This window comes from Procambarus clarkii, chromosome 1, assembly GCF_040958095.1.
Source record: "Procambarus clarkii isolate CNS0578487 chromosome 1, FALCON_Pclarkii_2.0, whole genome shotgun sequence".
Lineage (NCBI taxonomy): Eukaryota > Metazoa > Arthropoda > Malacostraca > Decapoda > Cambaridae > Procambarus > Procambarus clarkii.
In genome coordinates this window covers 29,117,749-29,140,248 of record NC_091150.1, presented here as the reverse complement: position 1 = coordinate 29,140,248, position 22,500 = coordinate 29,117,749, and the positions used below count along the sequence as shown (strand labels likewise).

Below are 22,500 nucleotides of genomic sequence, written 5' to 3'. Positions count from 1 at the left end.
GCCTTTGCGAAATCCGTGTACACCACATCTGCATTCTGTTTTTCTTTTAATGCGTCAGTGATTTTGTCGTAGTGGTCAAGTAGCTGTGAGAGGCACGATCTTCCTGCTCTAAATCCATGTTGGCCTGGGTTGTGGAGGTCATTGGTCTCCATGAAACTGGTGACCTGACTCCTGATCACTCTCTCAAATACTTTTATTATGTGGGACGTTAGTGCAACTGGTCTATAATTCTTTGCCAATGCTTTGCTACCACCCTTGTGTAGAGGGGCTGTGTCTTCTGCTTTAAGTGCATCTGGTATCTCCCCCGTGTCCAAGCTCTTCCTCCACACTATACTGAGTGTCTGTGCTACTGGCACTTTGTAATTCTTTATAAATATTGAATTCCAGGAGTCTGGACCCGGGGCTGAGTGCATGGGCATGTTTTCAATTTCTTTCAAATCTGCCACACTCGTGCTAAATGGGGGGGGGAGTGAAAAGGTTGATTAGGTAAAAAGAAAATAAGTCTGGGTGAAATGGAGAAGGTTTATTGTGTACAAGAGTGGGTGAAGGGTAGATGTGTGTACAGGTGTGGGTGTAGAGTAGATGTGTGCACAGGTATGGGTGAAGGGTAGATGTGTGTACAGGTGTGGGTTTAGGTGTGGCTCCGACGACACCCTGACACAGTTTGCCAGGTACCCGCTGGTGGAACCAAGGCTCCTCCCATGCCCGCCCTCCCACGCCCTCCCTCTCACGTGAGGGAGGGAGAACGAGGGCCTGAGGTAAGGAGGGAGGAAGGACTTGATGGTGTGATGAATATTGTAGAGAGAAGGGAGGGAGAGTGATGATAGAAGATGTGGAGGGATGGACGTGAGGACTGGAGGATAGAGAACAATAACAAGGCAGGGTCTGGGGGAAAAGGGGGGGGGGGGAACACCCCCCCAACCCCCAAGCAAAGACAAACAAAACACTGATGTAATATACTCACACTGCGCAAAAGCTTCCGACCAATGTTATGGTAACAGCATACGTGGCACTGTGCTGTGTCGGGGGCGGCCCCACAGCAGAGTGCTGTGTCGGGGGCGGCCCCACAGCAGAGTGCTGTGTCGGGGGCGGCCCCACAGCAGAGTGTGGTCTCTGGCAAAGGAAAACAAACAAAACAAGGGCCCGAAACCTGTCGTTATTATAAACGGGCTGCCTGTAAGCATGGGATACCGGGAAGAACAAATGGAACATGTAAGTACGATCACCCAAGAAAGTGCAGAATCCTCCTCGGTACAGGTAAATGCATCAAAAGCTGTGATTTTTTTTCACCCAGTACTTTGCAAGAACTCCTTAGATAGGAAAGAATGTTTCAATATGGAATAAAAAAACACTAACATCGCACAGCATAAAAATTTTTGAGAGTGCAAAGTAGTAAGATCACAAAATACATGGAATCACAGCATCTCCATAACCCCGGACAACATGGTTTCAGAACAGGGCGCTCTTGCCTGTCACAGTTGCTGGACCACTATGATATGGCATTAGATGCCATGGAAGACAAACAAAACGCTGATGTAATTTACACAGAATTCGCAAAAGCTTTCGACAAATGTGACCATGGTGTTATTGCACATAAAATGCGTTCAAAAGAAATTACCGGAAAAATAGGCAGATGGATCTACAATTTCCTGACTAACAGAACCCAGTGTGTAATAGTCAACAAAATAAAATTCGGTCCATCAACCGTGAAGAGCTCAGTCCCCCAGGGTACTGTGCTTGCTCCAGTACTTTTTCTCAAACGTCATATCGGACACAGACAAGGACAAAATCTATAGTACTGTATCATCCTTTGCAGATGACACTAGGATTTTCAAGACGTAAATCAGGTGTTTATATGGGCTACAGAAAACAATATGGTGTTTAACGAAGATAAGTTCCAGCTCATGCGCTACGGAAAAATGAAAATATAAAAACGGAAACCACGTACAAAACTCAGTCAAATCATAACATAGAACGAAAAGGCAATGTAAAGGATCTGGGTGTACTCATGTCGGAAGACCTTACCTTTAAAGAACACAATAAAGTAGCCGTCACAACTGCAAGAAAAATGACAGGTTGGATAACACGAACCTTTCACACTAAAGATGCTATACCGATGATGATACTTTTCAAGACGCTAGTGCTCTCTAGAGTGGAGACTCTCATCTCCAGTCTCCTAGGCAATGGCCCCAGTATTGTCTAAAATAACCTGTACACAGAAATAACATCACATGAGACCAGGAGGCATGGCAGGATGTGCAGAATACCCCCGTTGAAGAGCAGAGGTGCAACTGGTACTCTGAGAGAGAACTATCAACATCAGAGGCCCGAGACTGTTCAACACGCTTCCACTACACATAAGGGGCATAACTGGCCGACCCCTCACAGTGTTCAAGAGAGAACTGGATAAACACCTCCAAAGGATACCTGATTAACCAGGCTGTGATTCATACGTCAGGCTGCGAGCAGCCGCGTCAAACAGCCTGGTTGACCAGTCTAGGAGGCCTGGTCAGAGACCGGGCCTTAGGGACGTTGATCCTCGAAACCTCTACGAGGTAGGAAGGGAGGTAGCCCCACTCCCCCCTTACACCACCACCTTGGACGGGGGCCAGTGGCTGAGTGGACAACATGCGTGATACGTAGTCATGTGAACCGGGGTTCGATTCTCGGGGTCGGTACACATTTCAGATTTCCGGTACACATACCGTGTGTGTGTGTGTGTGTGTGTGTGTGTGTGTGTGTGTGTACTCACCTATTTGTACTCACCTATTTGTGCTTGCGGGGGTTGAGCTTTGGCTCTTTGGTCCCGCCTCTCAACTGTCAATCAACTGGTGTACAGATTCCTGAGCCTACTGGGCTCTATCATATCTACATTTAAAACTGTGTATGGAGTCAGCCTCCACCACATCACTGCCTAATGCATTCCATCCGTTAACTACTCTGACACTAAAAAAGTTCCTTCTAACGTCTCTGTGGCTCATGTGAGTACTCAGTTTCCACATGTGTCCCCTTGTTCGCGTCCCACCAGTGTTGAATAGTTTATCCTTGTTTACCCGGTCGATTCCTCTGAGGATTTTGTAGGTTGTGATCATGTCTCCCCTTACTCTTCTGTCTTCCAGTGTCGTAAGGTGCATTTCCTGCAGCCTTTCCTCGTAACTCATGCCTCTTAGTTCTGGGACTAGTCTAGTGGCATACCTTTGGACTTTTTCCAGCTTCGTCTTGTGCTTGACAAGGTACGGGCTCCATGCTGGGGCCGCATACTCCAGGATTGGTCTTACATATGTGGTGTACAAGATTCTGAATGATTCCTTACACAGGTTCCTGAACGCTGTTCTGATGTTAGCCAGCCTCGCATATGCCGCAGACGTTATTCTTTTTATGTGGGCTTCAGGAGACAGGTTTGGTGTGATATCAACTCCTAGATCTTTCTCTCTGTTCGTTTCATTAAGTACTTCATCTCCTATTCTGTATCCTGTGTTTGGCCTCCTATTTCCACCACCTAGTTTCATTACTTTGCATTTACTCGGGTTGAACTTCAACAGCCATTTGTTGGACCATTCACTCAGTCTGTCTAGGTCATCTTGTAGCCTCCTACTATCGTCCTCAGTTTCAATCCTCCTCATAATTTTTGCATCATCGGCAAACATTGAGAGAAACGATTCTATACCCTCTGGAAGATCATTTACATATATCAGAAACAGTATAGGTCCAAGGACTGACCCCTGCGGTACTCCACTCGTAACGTCTCGCCAATCTGAGACCTCACCCCTCACACTGACTCGTTGTCTCCTGTTACTTAGGTACTCCTGTATCCAACGGAGTACCTTCCCTTTCACTCCAGCCTGCATCTCCAGTTTTTTCACTAACCTCTTGTTTGGCACTGTGTCAAAGGCTTTCTGACAATCCAAAAATATGCAGTCTGCCCACCCTTCTCTTTCTTGCCTTATTTTTGTTGCCTGGTCGTAGAATTCAAGTAACCCTGTGAGGCAGGACCTGCCATCCCTGAATCCATGTTGATGCTGTGTTACAAAGTTCTTTCGCTCCAGATGTTCCACTAGCTTTCTTCGCACAATCTTCTCCATCAACTTGCATGGTATGCAGGTTAGGGACACTGGTCTGTAATTCAGTGCCTCCTGTCTATCCCCTTTCTTGTATATCGGGACTACGTTAGCTGCTTTCCAAATTTCTGGCAGTTCCCCTGTTGCCAGTGATTTGTTATACACCATGGAGAGCGGGAGGCATAGTTCTTCTGCTCCTTCCTTTAGTATCCAAGGGGAGATTCCATCTGGACCTATAGCCTTTGTCACATCCAATTCTAGTAAACACTTCCTTACTTCCCCGCTGGTAATCTCAAACTCTTCCAGTGTGTGTGTCTGTGTGTGTGTGTGTGTGTGTGTGTGTGTGTGTGTGTGTATAGTCACCTAGTTGTGCTTGCGATGGTAGAACTTTAGTTCTTTGCTCCCGCCTGTCAACTGTCAATCAACTGGTGTACAGATTCCTGAGCCTACTGGACTCTATCATATGTATATTTGAAACTGTGTATGGAGTCAGCCTCCACATCATCACTGCCTAATGCATTCCATCCGTTAACTACTCTGACACTGAAAAAGTTCTTTCTAACGTCCCTGTGGCTCATTTGGGTACTCAGTTTCCACCTGTGTCCCCTTGTTCGCGTACCACCAGTGTTAAACAGTTTATCTTATCAACCCTGTCGATTCCTCTTAGAATTTTATAGGTATTGATCATGTCTCCCCGAGCTCTCCTATCTTCCTGCGACGTTAGGTGCATTTCCCACAGCCTTTTCTCGTAACTCATGCCTCTTAGTTCTGGGACTAGTCTAGTGGCATACCTTTGGACTTTTTCCAGCTTCGTCTTGTGCTTGACAAGGTACGGGCTCCATGCTGGGGCCGCATACTCCAGGATTGGTCTTACATATGTGGTGTACAAGATTCTGAATGATTCCTTACACAGGTTCCTGAACGCTGTTCTGATGTTAGCCAGCCTTGCATACGCCGCCGATGTTATTATTTTTGTGTGTGCTTCAGGAGACAATTTGGCATGATATCAACTCCTAGATATTTCTGTCCGCTTCACGTAGTACTTCATCTCCCATTTGGTATCTTGTTTCTGCCCTCCTGTTTCCACCGCCTAGTTTCATTACCTTACATTTACTCGGGTTGAACTTTAGTAGCCATTTGTTGGACCATTCATTCAGTCTGTCTAGGTCATCTTGTAGCCTCTTACTATCTTCTTCTGTCTTAATCCTCCTCATCAATTTTTGCAGCATCAGCAAACATTGAGAGGAACTAGTCTATTCCCTCTGGGAGATCATTTACGTACGTACGTGTGTGTGTGTGCGTGCGTGCGTGCGTGCGTGTGTGTGCGTGCGTGCGTGCGTGTGCGTGCGTGCGCGCGCGCGTTTTCATTGCGAGTATTGTCATTATTAGTGGATAATATACTATTCATAGATAAATTAATATATTTTCTCATTTATTTTAAATATTTTAACCAAGTTCACATGGTAACGCTCTTCCTCTCTCTCTCCACAGGTGAGCAGCAGGTGAGGCGGCACCCGGGGCGACGGACGGACACACACACACACACACACACACACACACACACACACACACACACACACACACACACACACACACACACACACACACACACACACACACACACACACACACACACACACGTACGTACGTACGTACGTACGTGCACGCAAATTACCAAGTCCATCCATCGTACTCTGTTTCCACTTTTCAACATATATTTCTGGAGTTAAAGTAGGTGACAACATCGTATGTTTACGTTAGTAATGTTTAGATGTGACATCTGTGTTGACCAAGTTCACCAGTGTGTATTAAAGGGGAATGACAGTGATTTTAGAAACCTTATTTCAGTTAAATTTTGTGGTTTCAATCCATCTCGTTACTGGGGATTGTGTCTGATTGGGATTGTTGAGTGAGAACTAGTTAATAGCCCTTGTTTTGCTGCCCATTGTGGTACTTGGATTGTACCTGGATGAGGATCTGGGGGCATTGAGCTGCTACTTTTCAAATCACTTGTACTTTCCCCTCACTTCCCCTTTCAGAGCAGGAGAGATCTCTGAATTAGAGGGAATACAGAGCACATGTACGGCACGCATAGACGAGATAAAGCACCCAAACTATTGGGACCGTCTCAAACCTCTCAAAATGTACTCTTTAGAAAGGAGACGAGAAAGGTATCAAATATATACATGGAGGATGTGCTGTTTAGCACATCCTCCTGTGGAGGGCCAGGCCTCAAATTTGGCCAGTAGAATAACAACATACTGGAGCAAAAGGTGTGTCCACTCACAGGATGAGTGATGCTGCCCAATACTGTCACTATGGCGGTGTGTCCACTCACAAGATGAGTGGCGCTGCCCAATACTGTCACTATGGCGGTGTGTCCACTCACAGGATGAGTGGCGCTGCCCAATACTGTCACTATGGCGGTGTGTCCACTCACAGGATGAGTGGCGCTGCCCAATACTGTCACTATGGCGGTGTGTCCACTCACAGGATGAGTGGCGCTGCCCAATACTGTCACTATGGCGGTGTGTCCACTCACAGGATGAGTGGCGCTGCCCAATACTGTCACTATGGCGGTGTGTCCACTCACAGGATGAGTGGCGCTGCCCAATACTGTCACTATGGCGGTGTGTCCACTCACAGGATGAGTGGCGCTGCCCAATAAACTCGCCCCCTCGGGGCAAAATTTAAAATTTAAAACCACGGTCATTTATAGCCACAGACTCCTGGAGGAGCCACAGAGCAGGTCCTGTGCAGTCACTCTCACACGCACGCACGCACGCTCGCTCGGCCTGCTCTCTGCATTTGCCAGGATTAAATTCTCAGTTTCCTTTATTAATTCCAGGTTAGGCTTGCGATTTGGTTATTATTTCCCCGATTCCTCCTTTATGCTTACCCCCTCCCCCTCCCTCCCTCCCTCACCATCCTTCCTCCATCCTCCTCTCACCATCCTTCCTCCATCCTCCTCTCACCATCCTTCCCCACCTCCCTTCCCCATACGTCATTCAAATATATACCTCTCTTCTCTCCCACACACAACCCTTCTATAGTGCTCTATCTGGCTCCCAGCTACCTTCCCCTCCCCTACCTCCCTTCCCTCCCCTCCCCTACCTCCCTTCCCTTCCCTTCCCTTCCCTTCCCTTCCCTCCCCTACCTCCCTTCCCTTCTTTCCTTCCCTCTCCCAAGCGTTACCTCTCACCCTCTTATAAGAGCTTAAGAAAATGGTGCAGAAAACGCGATGAGGGTGTGTGCACAGGTGAAGTGGAGAGAAAATGGGATATGTATAAAAGAATGGCAATGAGACGACGAGAGAAGAGAGGAAATGGAGCAGCAAATGGGATAAAGAATGGTAACGGAGACATGGAGAAGAGGAAATGGGGCTTGGTGAAGGATGAGGCTTAGAGCACGGGGGAGGGGGTCCAAGGGAATGGGAGGGAGCGGGGAAGGAAGGGGGGGGGGGACTAGAGAGTGTGAGTGTGTGTGAGTGTGTGTGAGTGTGTGTGAGTGTGTGTGAGTGTGTGTGAGTGTGTGTGAGTGTGTGTGAGTGTGTGTGAGTGTGTGTGAGTGTGTGTGAGTGTGTGTGAGTGTGTGTGAGTGTGTGTGTGAGTGTGTGTGTGAGTGTGTGAGAGTGTGTGTGTGTGAGTGTGTGAGAGTGTGAGTGTGTGTGTGTGAGTGTGTGTGTGTGTGTGTGTGTGAGTGTGTGTGAGTGTGTGTGTGTGAGTGTGTGAGAGTGTGAGTGTGTGTGTGTGAGAGTGTGTGTGAGTGTGTGTAAGTGTGAGTGTGTGTGAGTGGGTGTGTGAGAGTGAGAGTGTGTGTGAGTGTGTGTGAGTGTGTGAGTGTGTGTGAGTGTGTGTGAGTGTGTGTGAGTGTGTGTGTGAGTGTGTGGGGGTAGAGTTGTAAGGCAAGACAACAGTTTAGGGGACAATAATGTTTACAATATATATAGAAATCTGAACGTGATAAAGCGACGACGCTTCTGACTGCTCTGAAGTCTCCTCTCCCCTGTACTCACCTAGTTGTGTTTGCGGGGGTTGAGCTCTGGCTCTTTGGTCCCGCCTCTCAACCGTCAATCTACTGATGTACAGATTCCTGAGCCTACTGGGCTCTATCATATCTACACTTGAAACTGTGTATGGAGTCAACCTCCACCACATCACTTCCTAATGCATTCCATTTGTTAACTAATCTGACACTAAAAAAGTTCTTTCTAACGTCTCCCCCCACAGACATATCCCTAGGAAGCAGTTCGTAACAGCTGTCTAACTCCCAGGTACCTATTTACTGCTAGGTGAAAGAAACTGCCCATTTGTTTCCGCCTCCGCCGGGGTTTCGATCCCCGGACCCTAGGACTACGAAACCCGAGCGTTGTTCACTCAGCCGTCAGGCCCCTATTAAGGCCCCCTCTGTGTGTATGTGTGTGTGTGTGTGTGTGTGTGTGTGTGTGTGTGTGTGTGTGTGTGTGACTCAGGTGTAAACAGGTGGGGGGGGGGTTAATGGGTATTAGATTGGTAGTGACACTTTTCTTGGTATGATTTTAAGATGACGAATAAGAGGTAAGAGGCATGAGGGGGAGAGGAGGGGGGGAGAGGAGGAAGAAATAAAGGAGAGGAGAGAGCGCCATTGTTGGAAGATGGGGAGGAGGAGAGGGGAGACGAGGGCATGATGAGGGGGGGAGACAACTGAGGAAGATGTTGAGGGCTGTTTGGATAGAGGGGCGGGGGGGGGAGGAGTCAAGAGTTATGGAGTAAGAGTTGTGCTCCCCTTTCTTGCCACTCCCCTCTTTCCTGCCAGACTCCTTCCTCGTTGGAGGAGGAAGCGAGACAGGCGCCCCCCCCCCACCCCCCAGGTACACGTCGGTGTTATGAGGGGGGGTTATGAGGGGAGGAGGGGGGCCCAGTAGTGATGACACGAGGGGAGAGGAGAGGCTCTTGAGGGGACGGATATCTGTAAAGAGAGGGGTGGACCCCCCCCCGTCCCTCCCTGATGGAACAGGCCATACGTCGATACTGTTGTACTGGCCTGTGTGTGAGGTTCAGCTCCAGGACCCCCTTCTCCTCAATGTCTGCTCACCTATTTGTGCCTGCGGGATCGAGCTCCGGCTCTTGGGCCCCGCGCTTGTCTAGCCGCAGGTTGTGAATGGCGTCTCTACAACCTGCTCCTGTAGGTCATGCCATTTACTCACAACCCTTACGCTAAAAGCAAACTATGACACATCTGAGTCTCCAGCTTCCATCCGTGTTCTATGCCCCCCTTGTCGACAGGACATCCCCTGTGCCCCCCATCCGTGCCCTCCTTGATATGTTGGTATTCAGTGTAACCATTACCTCTTACTTCCACCATGTCATACCCCGAAGTATTTGATACGTCTGTATCATGTCCCCTCTTCTCCCTCCTTTCTAGCGTCGTCAGGTTTACTTGAGGTAACTTTGACTGTTGTGAGTGGCAGCAGGTACCCTGAGGCAGGACACTGGAGGCGGGAGCACGGGGGTGAGAGAGGCGGGAGATTGGGAAGTGTTGTAAAAGCTTGTCGTGGAATGGTGGGATTAATGTGGCGAGGTGAAGGGTGGCGGGTGTTGTTCCCCTCGGTGGGTGAGGGGATGGCGGTGGGTGAGGGGATGGCGGTGGGTGAGGGGATGGCGGTGGGTGAGGGGATGGCGGTGGGTGAGGGGATGGCGGTGGTGTTTTACCCTACCTTACCTAGCCCGGTTGGCCGGACCAACCGGGCTGTGGTGGGTATGTGGGCCTGCGGGCCGCTCCAAGCAACAGCCTGGTGGACCAAACTCTCACAAGTCAAGCCTGGCCTCGGGCCGGGCTTGGGTAGGAGAAGAACTCCCAGAACCCCATCAACCAGGTACAGAGAGCCCGAGGGACCCCACAGAGAGCCCGAGGGACCCCACAGAGAGCCCGAGGGACCCCACAGAGAGCCCGAGGGACCCCACAGAGAGCCCGAGGGACCCCACAGAGAGCCCGAGGGACCCCACAGAGAGCCCGAGGGACCCCACAGAGAGCCCGAGGGACCCCACAGAGAGCCCGAGGGACCCCACAGAGAGCCCGAGGGACCCCCACAGAGAGCCCGAGGGACCCCCACAGAGAGCCCGAGGGACCCCCCACAGAGAGTCCGAGGGACCCCCCACAGAGAGCCCGAGGGACCCCCACAGAGAGCCCGAGGGACCCCCACAGAGAGCCCGAGGGACCCCCACAGAGAGCCCGAGGGACCCCCACAGAGAGCCCGAGGGGCCCCACAGATAGCCCGAGACCAGTTGCATTAACGTCCCACATAATAAAAGTATTTGAGAGAGTGATCAGGAGTCAGGTCACTAGTTTCATGGAGACCAATGACCTTCACAACCCAGGCAAACATGGATTTAGAGTGGGAAGATCGTGCCTCTCACAGCTACTTGATCACTACGACAAAATCACTGAGACATTAGAAGAAAAACAGAATGCAGGTGTGGTATACATAGATTTTGCAAAGACATTCAACAAATGTGACCATGGAGTGATATAGCACACAAAATGAGGTCAATGGGTATAACTGGTAAAGTAGGACGCTGGATACTCAATTTCCTGTCGAACAGAACACAAAGAGTAACAGTCAATCAAGTAAAATAAAGTCCAAGCGCAGTTAAAAGCTCTGTACCTCAAGGTACAGTCCTTGCACCACTGCTGTTCCTTATTCTCATATCAGATATAGACAAAAATACAAGTCACAGCTTCGTGTCATCCTTTGCATATGATACAAAAATCAGCATGAAAATTACCTCTGCTGAAGACATTGAAAAACTACAAGCAGATGTCAACAAAGTTTTTGATTGGGCAGCAGAAAATAACATGATGTTTAACAGTGATAAATTTCAGGTACTCAGGTACGGCAAAAATGAGGATCAGAAACATAATACAGGGTACAAAACACAATAGAATCTGCCCATAGTAGAAAAACAGCATGTTAAGGAATTTGGGAATAATGATGTCCGACGACCTAACGTTTAGGGAGCATAACCAAGCAAGTATTGCGTCAGCCAGAAAAATGATATGATGCATTACGAGAACTTTCAAGTCCAGAGATCCCATCACAATGGTTGTACTCTTCAAATCACTTGTATTGTCTCGTCTTGAGTACTGCTCAGTACTCACTTCCCCCTTTAGAGCAGGAGAGATTGCTGAAATAGAGGGAATACAGAGAACATATCCGGTACGCATAGACGCGATAATGCACCTAAATTATTGGGATCGTCTCAAAGCCCTCCAAATGTACTTACTAGAAAGGAGACGAGAGAGATACCAAATAATATACACCTGGAAGATACTGGAGGGCCAAGTACCAAATCTACACAGTAAAATAACAACGTACTGGAGTGAACGATATGGAAGAAAATGTAGAACAGAACCAGTAAAGAGCAGAGGTGCCATAGGCACAATCAGAGAACACTGTATAAACATCAGAGGTCCACGGTTGTTCAACACCCTCCCAGCAAGCATAAGAAATATTGCCGGAACAACCGTGGACATCTTCAAGAGGAAACTAGATTGATTCCTGCAAGGAGTACCAGACCAACCGGGCTGTGGTGGGTATGTGGGCCTGAGGGCCGCTGCAAGCAACAGCCTGGTGGACCAAACTCTCACTAGTCAAGTCTGGCCTCGGGCCGGGCTTGGGGGAGTAGAAGAACTCCCAGAACCCAATCAAGCAAGATTCAAGCAGAGGGACCCCCACAGAGAGCCAGAGGGACCCCCACAGAGAGCCAGAGGGACCCCCCACAGAGAGCCAGAGGGACCCCCACAGAGAGCCAGAGGGACCCCCACAGAGAGCCAGAGGGACCCCCACAGAGAGCCAGAGGGACCCCCACAGAGAGCCAGAGGGACCCCCACAGAGAGCCAGAGGGACCCCCACAGAGAGCGAGAGGGACTCACAGAGAGCCAGAGGGAGCCAGAGAGAGCGAGGAAGGGTGAGGTGTCTGCCTCTAAGGTGACCTGCGACAGGGGATTAAATATTTGACTTGCAAATGACAGCAGCAAATTGACAGGTCTTATATGGCAGGAGAGGGAAATGATGGGTATGATGGAAGGGGTCCTCTCTCCCTCCCTCTCGCTCTTCCCTCCCTCCTCACCCCTCCCAATCACCCTTCCCCCCCCCCTCACCCCTCCCAATCACCCTTCCCCCCCCCTCACCCTCCTCCCCCCTCACCCTCCTCCCCCCTCACCCTTCCCGATATATCCAAACCAGCCAGGCTTGGGGAGGACCCGGGAAGCCTGGTACGAGTAATAACTCGACCCAGGACTTCACCCCTTCCCCGAGGCCCAGCAACCTTTCGCACTATGCTTTTGAAGTGAATTATCTACAATATATATATATTATATATATATATAAATATATATATATATATAGGAAGGGAGTACCACCTCTAGCTGGAAGAAGGGGGACCCATAGCCTCGGAGGAAACCACGCATAACGCATTAGAGGGAATGTTTAGATCCCCTCCAATACAGTTTCTGTGTGCTTTTCTCCTACCACCCCCTTCCTTAAATATTTTTTGTGCTTTATTATGCATTTGATGGTTACAAGATATACATGGGTTTTGATGGTTACAAGATATATATATATATATATATATATATATATATATATATATATATATATATATATATATATATATATATATATATATATATATATATATATATATATATATATATATATGAAGTGTGGGATATAGTAATGACCGTCGTGTGGCTAACGACGCTCTCCACCACCGACCAGGGGCTGGGTATGGGGTGCATAATGAATGACTAAACTTCTGGCTTCACTCAACCATTCTTCATTAGAACCTCACCCCTCACTCTCCTCACCCGTCCCCTCACCCGTCCCCTCACCCATCCCCTCACCCATCCCCTCACCCATCCCCTCACCCATCCCCTCACCCATCCCCTCACCCATTCGTAACTAGAACCTCGCCCCCTCACGTCTTGTGATCCTTCCCTTACCCGACCCCTCACCCGACCCCTCACCCGGCCCCTCACCCGGCCCCTCACCCGGCCCTCACCCGACCCCTCACCCGGCCCCTCACCCGGCCCCTCACCCGGCCCCTCACCCGGCCCTCACCCGGCCCTCACCCGGCCCTCATCCTCACTGTTTAAATATGATTAAAAACTGGATTCTCCAGAGCGAAGACGGGAGTAATGTATTATAATTTACACTTGAAAAATAGTAGAGTGGCTGGTCCCACACCTGTACACAGACACTACCACATGAGACCAGGAGGTGCAGTAATGAATGACACGCCCCCAAGCCCACAGCTGGTGGGCCAAGATGACACGCCCCCGCTCCCACAGCTGGTGGGCCATGATAACACGCCCCCGCTCCCACAGCTGGTGGGCCATGATAACACGCCCCCGCTCCCACAGCTGGTGGGCCAAGATGACACGCCCCCGCTCCCACAGCTGGTGGGCCATGATAACACGCCCCCGCTCCCACAGCTGGTGGGCCATGATAACACGCCCCCGCTCCCACAGCTGGTGGGCCATGATAACACGCCCCCGCTCCCACAGCTGGTGGGCCATGATAACACGCCCCCGCTCCCACAGCTGGTGGGCCATGATAACACGCCCCCGCTCCCACAGCTGGTGGGCCATGATAACACGCCCCCGCTCCCACAGCTGGTGGGCCATGATAACACGCCCCCGCTCCCACAGCTGGTGGGCCATGATAACACGCCCCCGCTCCCACAGCTGGTGGGCCATGATAACACGCCCCCGCTCCCACAGCTGGTGGGCCATGATGACACGGCCCCCGCTCCCACAGCTGGTGGGCCATGATGACACGGCCCCCGCTCCCACAGCTGGTGGGCCATGATGACACGGCCCCCGCTCCCACAGCTGGTGGGCCATGATAACACGCCCCCGCTCCCACAGCTGGTGGGCCATGATGACACGCCCCCGCTCCCACAGCTGGTGGGCCATGATAACACGCCCCCGCTCGCACAGCTGGTAGGCCATGATAACACGCCCCCGCCCCCAACCTCTTTGTGTTCTTTGATCAACACTGATACCTGATCAACCAGGCTGTGATTCATACGTCAGGCTGCGAGCAGCTGTGTCTAACAGTCTGGTTGACCAGTCCATCAATCAGGAGGCCAGGCCGGAAACAGGGCCGTGGGGACATTGATCCAGGGAGCCAACAACACGTACACACACCTCCCTCACCTACACACCTCCACCAGTACGTTGGAGGAGGCTGAGAAGTAGGCCTAGTGAGGGGAAAATTAGGCTCATCTACCGCCACAACCTTCCCTCTCTCCCCTCTGATTCACCATCCAGGAATAGAGAAAGAGAAAGGGAAGAGAGGGGAATAATAGTTTGAAGACGAAGGGGCAGTGTTGTTTATAAATGGTGGTGGTGATGGTGGTTGTGGGGGGGGGGGTGATGGTGGTTGTGGGGGGTGATGGACAGTGATAATGGAGGAGGTGATTGTTTGATTCCGGGGTCTTGAGGTGGGAAGAGTGTAATTGTGTCAAGGAACATATAATCACCTCACACAACGAGACCATCACCAGGGATATTTTGATGAACAACACCGAAATAATTGATAAACACAATGACAATAGAAGATTAGACATGAGTGAAGCGCTGCATATCAAGAAATCTAGACCAGCAATCGGTAACCAGGTGATACAGTAACACTACACCCACTTCAAGACCCCGAGCCAGTGCAGAAGCAGGACTCAATGACCCTGTAACAGGAACGGAAGCAGCCAGAGGATCATGAGCTGCCAACATGTCACACTCTTATGTTGATAGATTTAATACCTTATTATTATCCATGTAATGTCACTCATCCATATGTCTCCTTACCACCTCACCAGAAGAGGATATAACCAGGTGCTAAGACAGTAAAATTTGTCTTTGAGAATGTAAGGAGAAACTTTACGAAACGCATCACTAGGCGTCAGACCCAAATAAGAAGTAAAAATGAACTTTGGAGAGTTAATTTATCAACTTCCTGCTTCAGTGAAGAAAAACATAAGGAATAACGAGAAGATTCGTGCCTGAATCATAAATCTAAAACTTTCTATCGTTTTCAACGAAAAAAAAAAAATATATATATATATATATATATATATATATTTTATATATATATAAATATATATATATATTATATATATATATGTCGTACCTAGTAGCCAGAACGCACTTCTCAGCCTACTATTCAAGGCCCGATTTGCCTAATAAGCCAAGTTTTCATGAATTAATATATTTTCTCTAATTTTTTTCTTATGAAATGATAAAGCTACCCCATTTCATTATGTATGAGGTCAATTTTTTTTATTGCAGTTAAAATTACCGTAGTTATATGACCGAACCTAACCAACCCTACCTAACCTAACCTAACCTAACCTATCTTTATAGGTTAGGTTAGGTAGCCGAAAAAGTTAGGTTAGGTTAGGTTCGGTAGGTTAGGTAGTCGAAAAACAATTAATTCATGAAAACTTGGCTTATTAGGCAAATTGGGCCTTGAATAGTAGGCTGAGAAGTGCGTTCTGGCTACTAGGTACGACATATATAAATATATATAAATATATATATATATATATATATAAATATATATATATATATATATATATATATATATATATATATATATATATATATATATATATATATATATATATATTTATATATATAATTACATAGAAAAGTGGTTTATGCCTTTTCAATATTATTCCAGCATCAACAGTCTGGCTGATCACCAGACAGCCATTGTGATGTCATACTGAGAGAGACTCGCGGAACCCAGGTAAACCTTCGGCCAGGTGCCTCGGTAAACTCACCTGACTAGTCTACACCTAAATCAGCTGTGGCTGGCGAGTCCACGTACTCACCTAATTGTGCTTGCGGGGGTTGAGCTTTGGCTCTTTGGTCCCGCCTCTCAACTGTCAATCAACTGGTGTACAGATTCCTGAGCCTACTGGGCTCTATCATATCTACATTTGAAACTGTGTATGGAGTCAGCCTCCGCCACATCACTTCCTAGTGCATTCCATTTATTAACTACTCTGACACTGAAAAAATTCTTTCCAACGTCTCTGTGGCTCATCTGGGTACTAAGTTTCCACCTGTGTCCCCTTGTTCGTGTCCCACCCGTGCTGAAGAGTTTGTCTTTGTCCACCCTGTCAATTCCCCTGAGAATTTTGTAGGTGGTTATCATGTCTCCCCTTACTCTAATGTTTTCCAGGGATGTGAGGTTCAGCTCCTTTAGCCTTTCCTCGTAGCTCAATCCTCTCAGTTCCGGGACGAGCCTGGTGGCATACCGCTGAATCTTCTCTAACTTTGTCTTGTGTTTAACTAGGTATGGACTCCAGGCTGGAGCTGCATACTCCAGGATTGGTCTTACATAAGTGGGTGTAAGTGTGTGTGTGTTACGTGTGTGTGTTACGTGTGTGTGTTACGTGTGTGTGTTACGTGTGTGTCTTACGTGTGTGTCTTACGTGTGTGTGTGTGTGTGTGTGTGTGTGTGTGTGTGTGTGTACTCACCTAATTGTACTCACCTAATTGTGCTTGCGGGGGTTGAGCTTTGGCTCTTTGGTCCCGCCTCTCAACTGTCAATCAACTGGTGTACAGATTCCTGAGCCTACTGGGCTCTATCATACCTACATTTGAAACTGTGTATGGAGTCAGCCTCCACCACATCACTTCCTAGTGCATTCCATTTATTAACTACTCTGACACTGAAAAAATTCTTTCTAACGTCTCTGTGGCTCATCTGGGTACTAAGTTTCCACCTGTGTCCCCTTGTTCGTGTCCCACCCGTGCTGAAGAGTTTGTCTTTGTCCACCCTGTCAATTCCCCTGAGAATTTTGTAGGTGGTTATCATGTCTCCCCTTACTCTTCTGTTTTCCAGGGATGTGAGGTTCAGCTCCTTTAGCCTTTCCTCGTAGCTCAATCCTCTCAGTTCCGGGACGAGCCTGGTGGCATACCGCTGAATCTTCTCTAACTTTGTCTTGTGTTTAACTAGGTATGGACTCCAGGCTGGAGCTGCATACTCCAGGATTGGTCTTACATAAGTGGTATACAGGGTTCTGAAAGATTCCTTACACAAGTTTCTGAAGGCAGTTCTTATGTTGGCCAGTCTAGCATATGCCGCTGATGATATTCTTTTGATGTGGGCCTCTGGGGACAGGTTCGGTGTGATATCAACCCCCAGATCCTTCTCTCTATTTGATTCTTGCAGGATTTCCCCTCCCAGATGATACCTTGTGTTCAGCCTCCTGCTCCCTTCGCCTAATTTCATCACCTTACACTTTCCAGAGTTGAACTTCAGCAGCCATTTTCTAGACCATTCCTCCAGTTTATCCAGGTCATCCTGTAGTCTCTGTCTATCTTCATCCGTCTTGATTCTTCTCATAATTTTTGCATCATCAGCAAACATCGAGAGGAATGAGTCTATACCCTCTGGAAGATCGTTCACATATATTAGAAACAGGATGGGTCCAAGTACTGAGCCCTGTGGGACTCCGCTGGTGACATCTCGCCACTCTGATGTCTTCCCCCTCACCGTTACTCGCTGTTTCCTGTTGCTTAAGTACTCCCTTATCCACTGGAGCACCTTCCCTTTTACTCCTGCCTGTTGCTCCAACTTTTTTAACAGCCTTTTATGGGGTACTGTGTCGAAGGCTTTTTGGCAATCCAGGAAAATGCAGTCGGCCCACCCTTCTCTTTCCTGCCTAATTTTCGTTGCCTGGTCATAAAATTCTATTAACCCTGTGAGGCACGATTTACCATCTCTGAACCCATGTTGGTGGTGCGTTACAAAGTTATTTCCCTCCAGATGCTCTACGAGCCTTTTCCTCACGATCTTCTCCAGCACCTTGCATGGTATACAAGTTAAGGAAACTGGCCTGTAATTCAGTGCCTCTTGCCTGTCACCCTTTTTGTATATTGGGACCACGTTAGCTGTCTTCCAACTTTCTGGTAAGTCTCCTGTTTCCAGTGACCTGTTATACACCATAGAGAGTGGCACACTTAGTGCTTCTGCACCTTCCTTTAGTATCCATGGTGAGATTCTATCAGGCCCAACAGCCTTTGTCACATCTAGCTCCAGCAGACACCTTTTGACCTCATCACTGGTGAGGTCAAATTCCTCCAAGGTTTCCAAGGTTGCCGCCTCCTCATTTAGTGCAGGGGCTTCTCCTTGTTCTATTGTGAAGACCTCCTGGAATCTCTTGTTGAGTTCTTCACACACCTCCTTGTCATTCTCTGTGTATCTGTTCTCCCCTTTCCGCAGCTTCATCACTTGTTCCTTCACTGCTGTTTTCCTCCTGATATGGCTGTGGAGCAGCTTTGGTTGGGTCTTGGCTTTACTCGCGATGTCATTTTCAAACTGTCTCTCTGCTTCCCTCCTCACTCTGATGTACTCATTTCTGGCCCTCTGGTACCTCTCCCTGCTCTCTGGTGTTCTGTTATTTCTGTAGTTTCTCCATGTTCTTTTACTCAGTTGTTTCGCTACCTTACATTCCTGGTTGAACCATGGGTTTTTCTGTTGTTTTTCGTTTTTCTCCTTTTGGACGGGGATAAACCTGTCTGCAGCTTCCTGGCACTTTTGGGTGACAATATCCATCATGACCTGCACATTCTTGTCTCTAAGTTCTGTTTCCCATGGTATTCCCATTAGGAAGTTCCTCATCTCGTCATATTTTCCTCTTCGGTAATTCAGTCTTTTCCCCTCCACTCCCATCCTTGGATAGGTTATCCCTACCTCCACCAAGTACTCAAAGGTCAGTACACTGTGGTCACTCATTCCTATGGGGGCTTCAACTTTGACTTCCCTTATTTCTGACTCATTTAGGGTGAATATTAAGTCGAGTCTAGCTGGTTCATCATTGCCTCTCATTCTTGTGGGTTCCTTGACATGCTGGCTCAGAAAATTCCTTGTTGCCACTTCCAAGAGTTTAGCTCGCCACGTATCTGCACCACCATGTGGGTCCCCATTCTCCCAGTCTATCTTTCCATGGTTGAAATCACCCATGATTAAGAGTCTTGAGCCATTCCTGCAGGCAACTGAAGCTGCTCTCTCTATTAAATTAATAGTTGCCATGTTGTTCCTATCAAACTCCTGTCTAGGTCTTCTGTCATTTAGGGGAGGGTTGTAAATGACTGTCACTATTATCTTAGGTCCACCCATTGTTATAGTTCCTGTTATGTAATCTCTGAATCCGTCACAGCCCGTAATTTCCATCTCATCAAAACTCCAGTCCTTCCTTATCAGCAGGGCCACTCCTCCACCTCCTCTCCCTTCCCTCTCTTTCCTTACTATATAGTAGTCCTTTGGAAACACAGCATCTGTTATGACTCCTGACAATTTTGTTTCTGTTAGTCCTATTACATCAGGGTTTTCTTCTTGCACCCTTTCTGCCAGTTCACTTGCTTTATTGGTAATCCCATCAATGTTTGAGTACATTACCTTGAAGCTCACTTTCTTATATCCAATTTCACCCACACTCCCTACAAGTGTAGGAGGTTGTTCTATGGTCCTTGCTACTTGGGTAGGCTCCTCCTCCTGTGAGGTAGTTGCCAGGGGTTCAGGGGGAGGTGGGGTGGGGGGTGGAGGGCTTAGGTCTTCCTCAGGCCTGCTTGGGTCAGGAAGAAGTCCTGGGGGTGAGGGAGCAGGGATTGCTTGGGGAGAGGGCACGCCCTCCTGCGGTGTAGTTGACAGGGGTTTGGAGGGAGGTGGAGTGGGGGATAGAGGGCTTTGGTCTTGCTCAGGCCTGCTTGGGGCAGGGAGAAGACCAGGGGTTGGGAAAGCAGGGGCTTCTTGGGGTAAGGGGAGGGGGAGGATTTGGGTTTCATGATGGGCATTATGCAGGGGCAAGGAAGGGTTTGTGCTGGGGGGTAGAGAGGGCCCTATTGGGTGGTGGACTGGGGTGTTGCATTCCCCCCTGGGGTTCCTGGGTTGCTGGATTGGGGTTCCCCACTCCCCTCTGGGATTGCTGGGTTGGAGGCTGAGGTTCCCTGGCTCTCTTCCCTCTCCTTGCGCCTTTTCCTTGCATCTGCTGCCCTTACTATCTCGTCTCTGGTCATGTCCCTCTGAACATATACCTCTTTGTAGTTCCTTGCATGCCTCAGTTTGTTCTTCCTTACTAGAATGTCCTCTTTGATGTCCTCGCTCTTGAATACTACCTTGATCAATCTTTTTTTGTCTCTGTTGTACTGGCCAATCCGGAAAAACTGTTCTATGTCTCGTTCAGCCCCTTCCATTCCTATCTCCTTTAATATCCCTGCCACTGCAGCTTTGTCTTTAGTCCTCGTTTCCTCCCTTGTGGAGCCCTCTTGTTCCTTCACACCTACCACTACTACAGCTCTTTTCCTTTCCATTAGCTGGCTTGTGCATCTAGCTGCCTCCTGTGAGGTTACTGCTTTCATTACAACATCCTTGACTGTGGACATTGCTCCTGGGCTCTTGAGCATTTCAGCAAAGGTTGGGCCAATTGTAGGGGTCCCTGCCATAGCTACATCTCCTGGCACCTGGGGGTTGGTCCCCTGGGCCAGAGTCTGAGGAGGGCCTGTTTTTAGGCTTTTTATCTCCTCTTGTGCTGCACTTAGTTCTATCTGCAGCTTACATATAGTTTCCCTCAGGTCCTTCAATTCCCCACTGACCACTGACTTCCCCACTGTGTGTGTGTGTGTGTGTGTGTGTGTGTGTGTGTGTGTGTGTGTGTGTGTGTGTGTGTGTACCGTTTAGGGCAGGGGGGGGGGTGCAGGTGACGCACCACCTGTTTTTACTTGCGTCGTTAGATAACCAGCCTTAGTCCGTTGCGTCACTGATGTCTTCAAGGAGTTGCGTCACCAGAGTGATGAGTGAGGCAACGTGATGCAATATTCCTGTCTCCTCACGTAATTATTATTTTTTTTCCTTTCACACTCGTCTTGATTTTTCACTCACCCTGTGGGAGGGGGGGGGGAATTGACTTGAGTTCTATATTTATTTAATTGATATTAATTTATATAGTAGTTTATATTTTACGTTAATTTATATTTTTCGTTGTCAAACTGTTTGGTGTTTATAGTGGACTGTATGATTTAAAATTCTCACAACTCGCTTTCCTTACACATTCTGGAGTGTTTATGGTTTATTGATGTAGTCATCGATATAAATTATTGATTAATAGACATTCACTATAATATTAGACTAAATATATTAACTAAAATGGGGAGGCCTTGTATGTAGTGTTATTATATCACAGACCACCAGTATGAACACGTCAGTCTGTACACTTTGTGTACGAGGCTGGCCTCAACTAGGTAACTAGGTAAGAGTAGGTAGGAGTACAAGGTAACTAGGTAAGAGTAGGTAGGAGTACTAGGTAAGAGTAGGTAGGAGTACAAGGTAAGAGTAGGTAGGAGTACTAGGTAACTAGGTAAGAGTAGGTAGGAGTACTAGGTAACTAGGTAAGAGTAGGTAGGAGTACAAGGTAAGAGTAGGTAGGAGTACAAGGTAACTAGGTAAGAGTAGGTAGGAGTACTAGGTAAGAGTAGGTAGGAGTACTAGGTAAGAGTAGGTAGGAGTACAAGGTAAGAGTAGGTAGGAGTACAAGGTAACTAGGTAAGAGTAGGTAGGAGTACTAGGTAAGAGTAGGTAGGAGTACTAGGTAATTAGTTTGAATTCTTCTTTCTCTTCTGTTACACCTGTCAAAAGACACTCAGAATAACAGCAGGAATCCTAATATAACAGTTATATCAGAGGGAAATATAGTTATGAGATAAAGTCCACTGAATGTTTATCTTGTTTTCGTGCCTCGCTCGTGTGCTAACCGGCATTCTAAACCTAAATATTAAAGGCCAATAATAAGCTAGATATTCTAGGGATCGGGTAAAGACACCTTTCTTGATAGTAGACAAAGTTGTGTTGATAACAGGAGCACTTTACTGCCCATAACACAGTTGTCTAAGGGAGAATTATCGGAGCTAGATTTACCCCAGCGAGACGTGTTATTAAGTTCAGTGGCGACTTGTGGCAATGATATCTCGTTTTCTACGGGAGGAAAATAACAGTGTGCCCCGTTTTCTGTGGGTTAAATGGTTTATTACACAACACCAACAATATTATCTACCTGTTGTATTAAATGTTAGTAAATGGTGTCGTTTTTTCCGATACACCCACCGTGCTACACAACACACACCTGTGACTGTGACACTCCACACCTGCCCCGCCCACTCTGTGGAAATAAATATACAGATATCAAGAACTGATTCAGTTTTAAAAGGTGACTCAGCGACGTGGGTGATGACGCAGCCGGCGTCAGGACGACGTGCTTGACGCAGATGGCGTATGTTACGCATTGACGGCAGGTGTTGGGATCGGGGGGAGGGGGAAGGGGCAAGGTCTGGCAGAGAGTTACCTGGCTAAGGTTTTAATGGAATTGATAACTCTGGGGGCCGGGGGGGGGGGGGG

At 48.1% G+C, this 22,500-nt stretch overlaps 2 protein-coding genes across 5 annotated transcripts in view; one reads left to right on the top strand and one right to left on the bottom strand.

Annotated features, from left to right (window-relative positions):
- The window catches only part of PlexA (plexin A), a 418,994-nt gene that overhangs the window by 164,565 nt on the left and 231,929 nt on the right, over positions 1-22,500 (bottom strand). The window lies entirely within an intron of this gene.
- Positions 13,326-13,871, top strand: LOC138362816 (KH domain-containing protein 3-like). Its single transcript, XM_069321384.1, has one exon. The coding sequence runs from the start codon at positions 13,326-13,328 to the stop codon at positions 13,869-13,871; it is 546 nt and encodes a 181-aa protein (XP_069177485.1).

What these genes read in the sequence shown, in the direction of transcription:
- LOC138362816 (XM_069321384.1), top strand. Translation starts at nt 13,326, where the DNA reads ATGAATGACACGCCCCCAAGCCCACAGCTGGTGGGCCAAGATGACACG.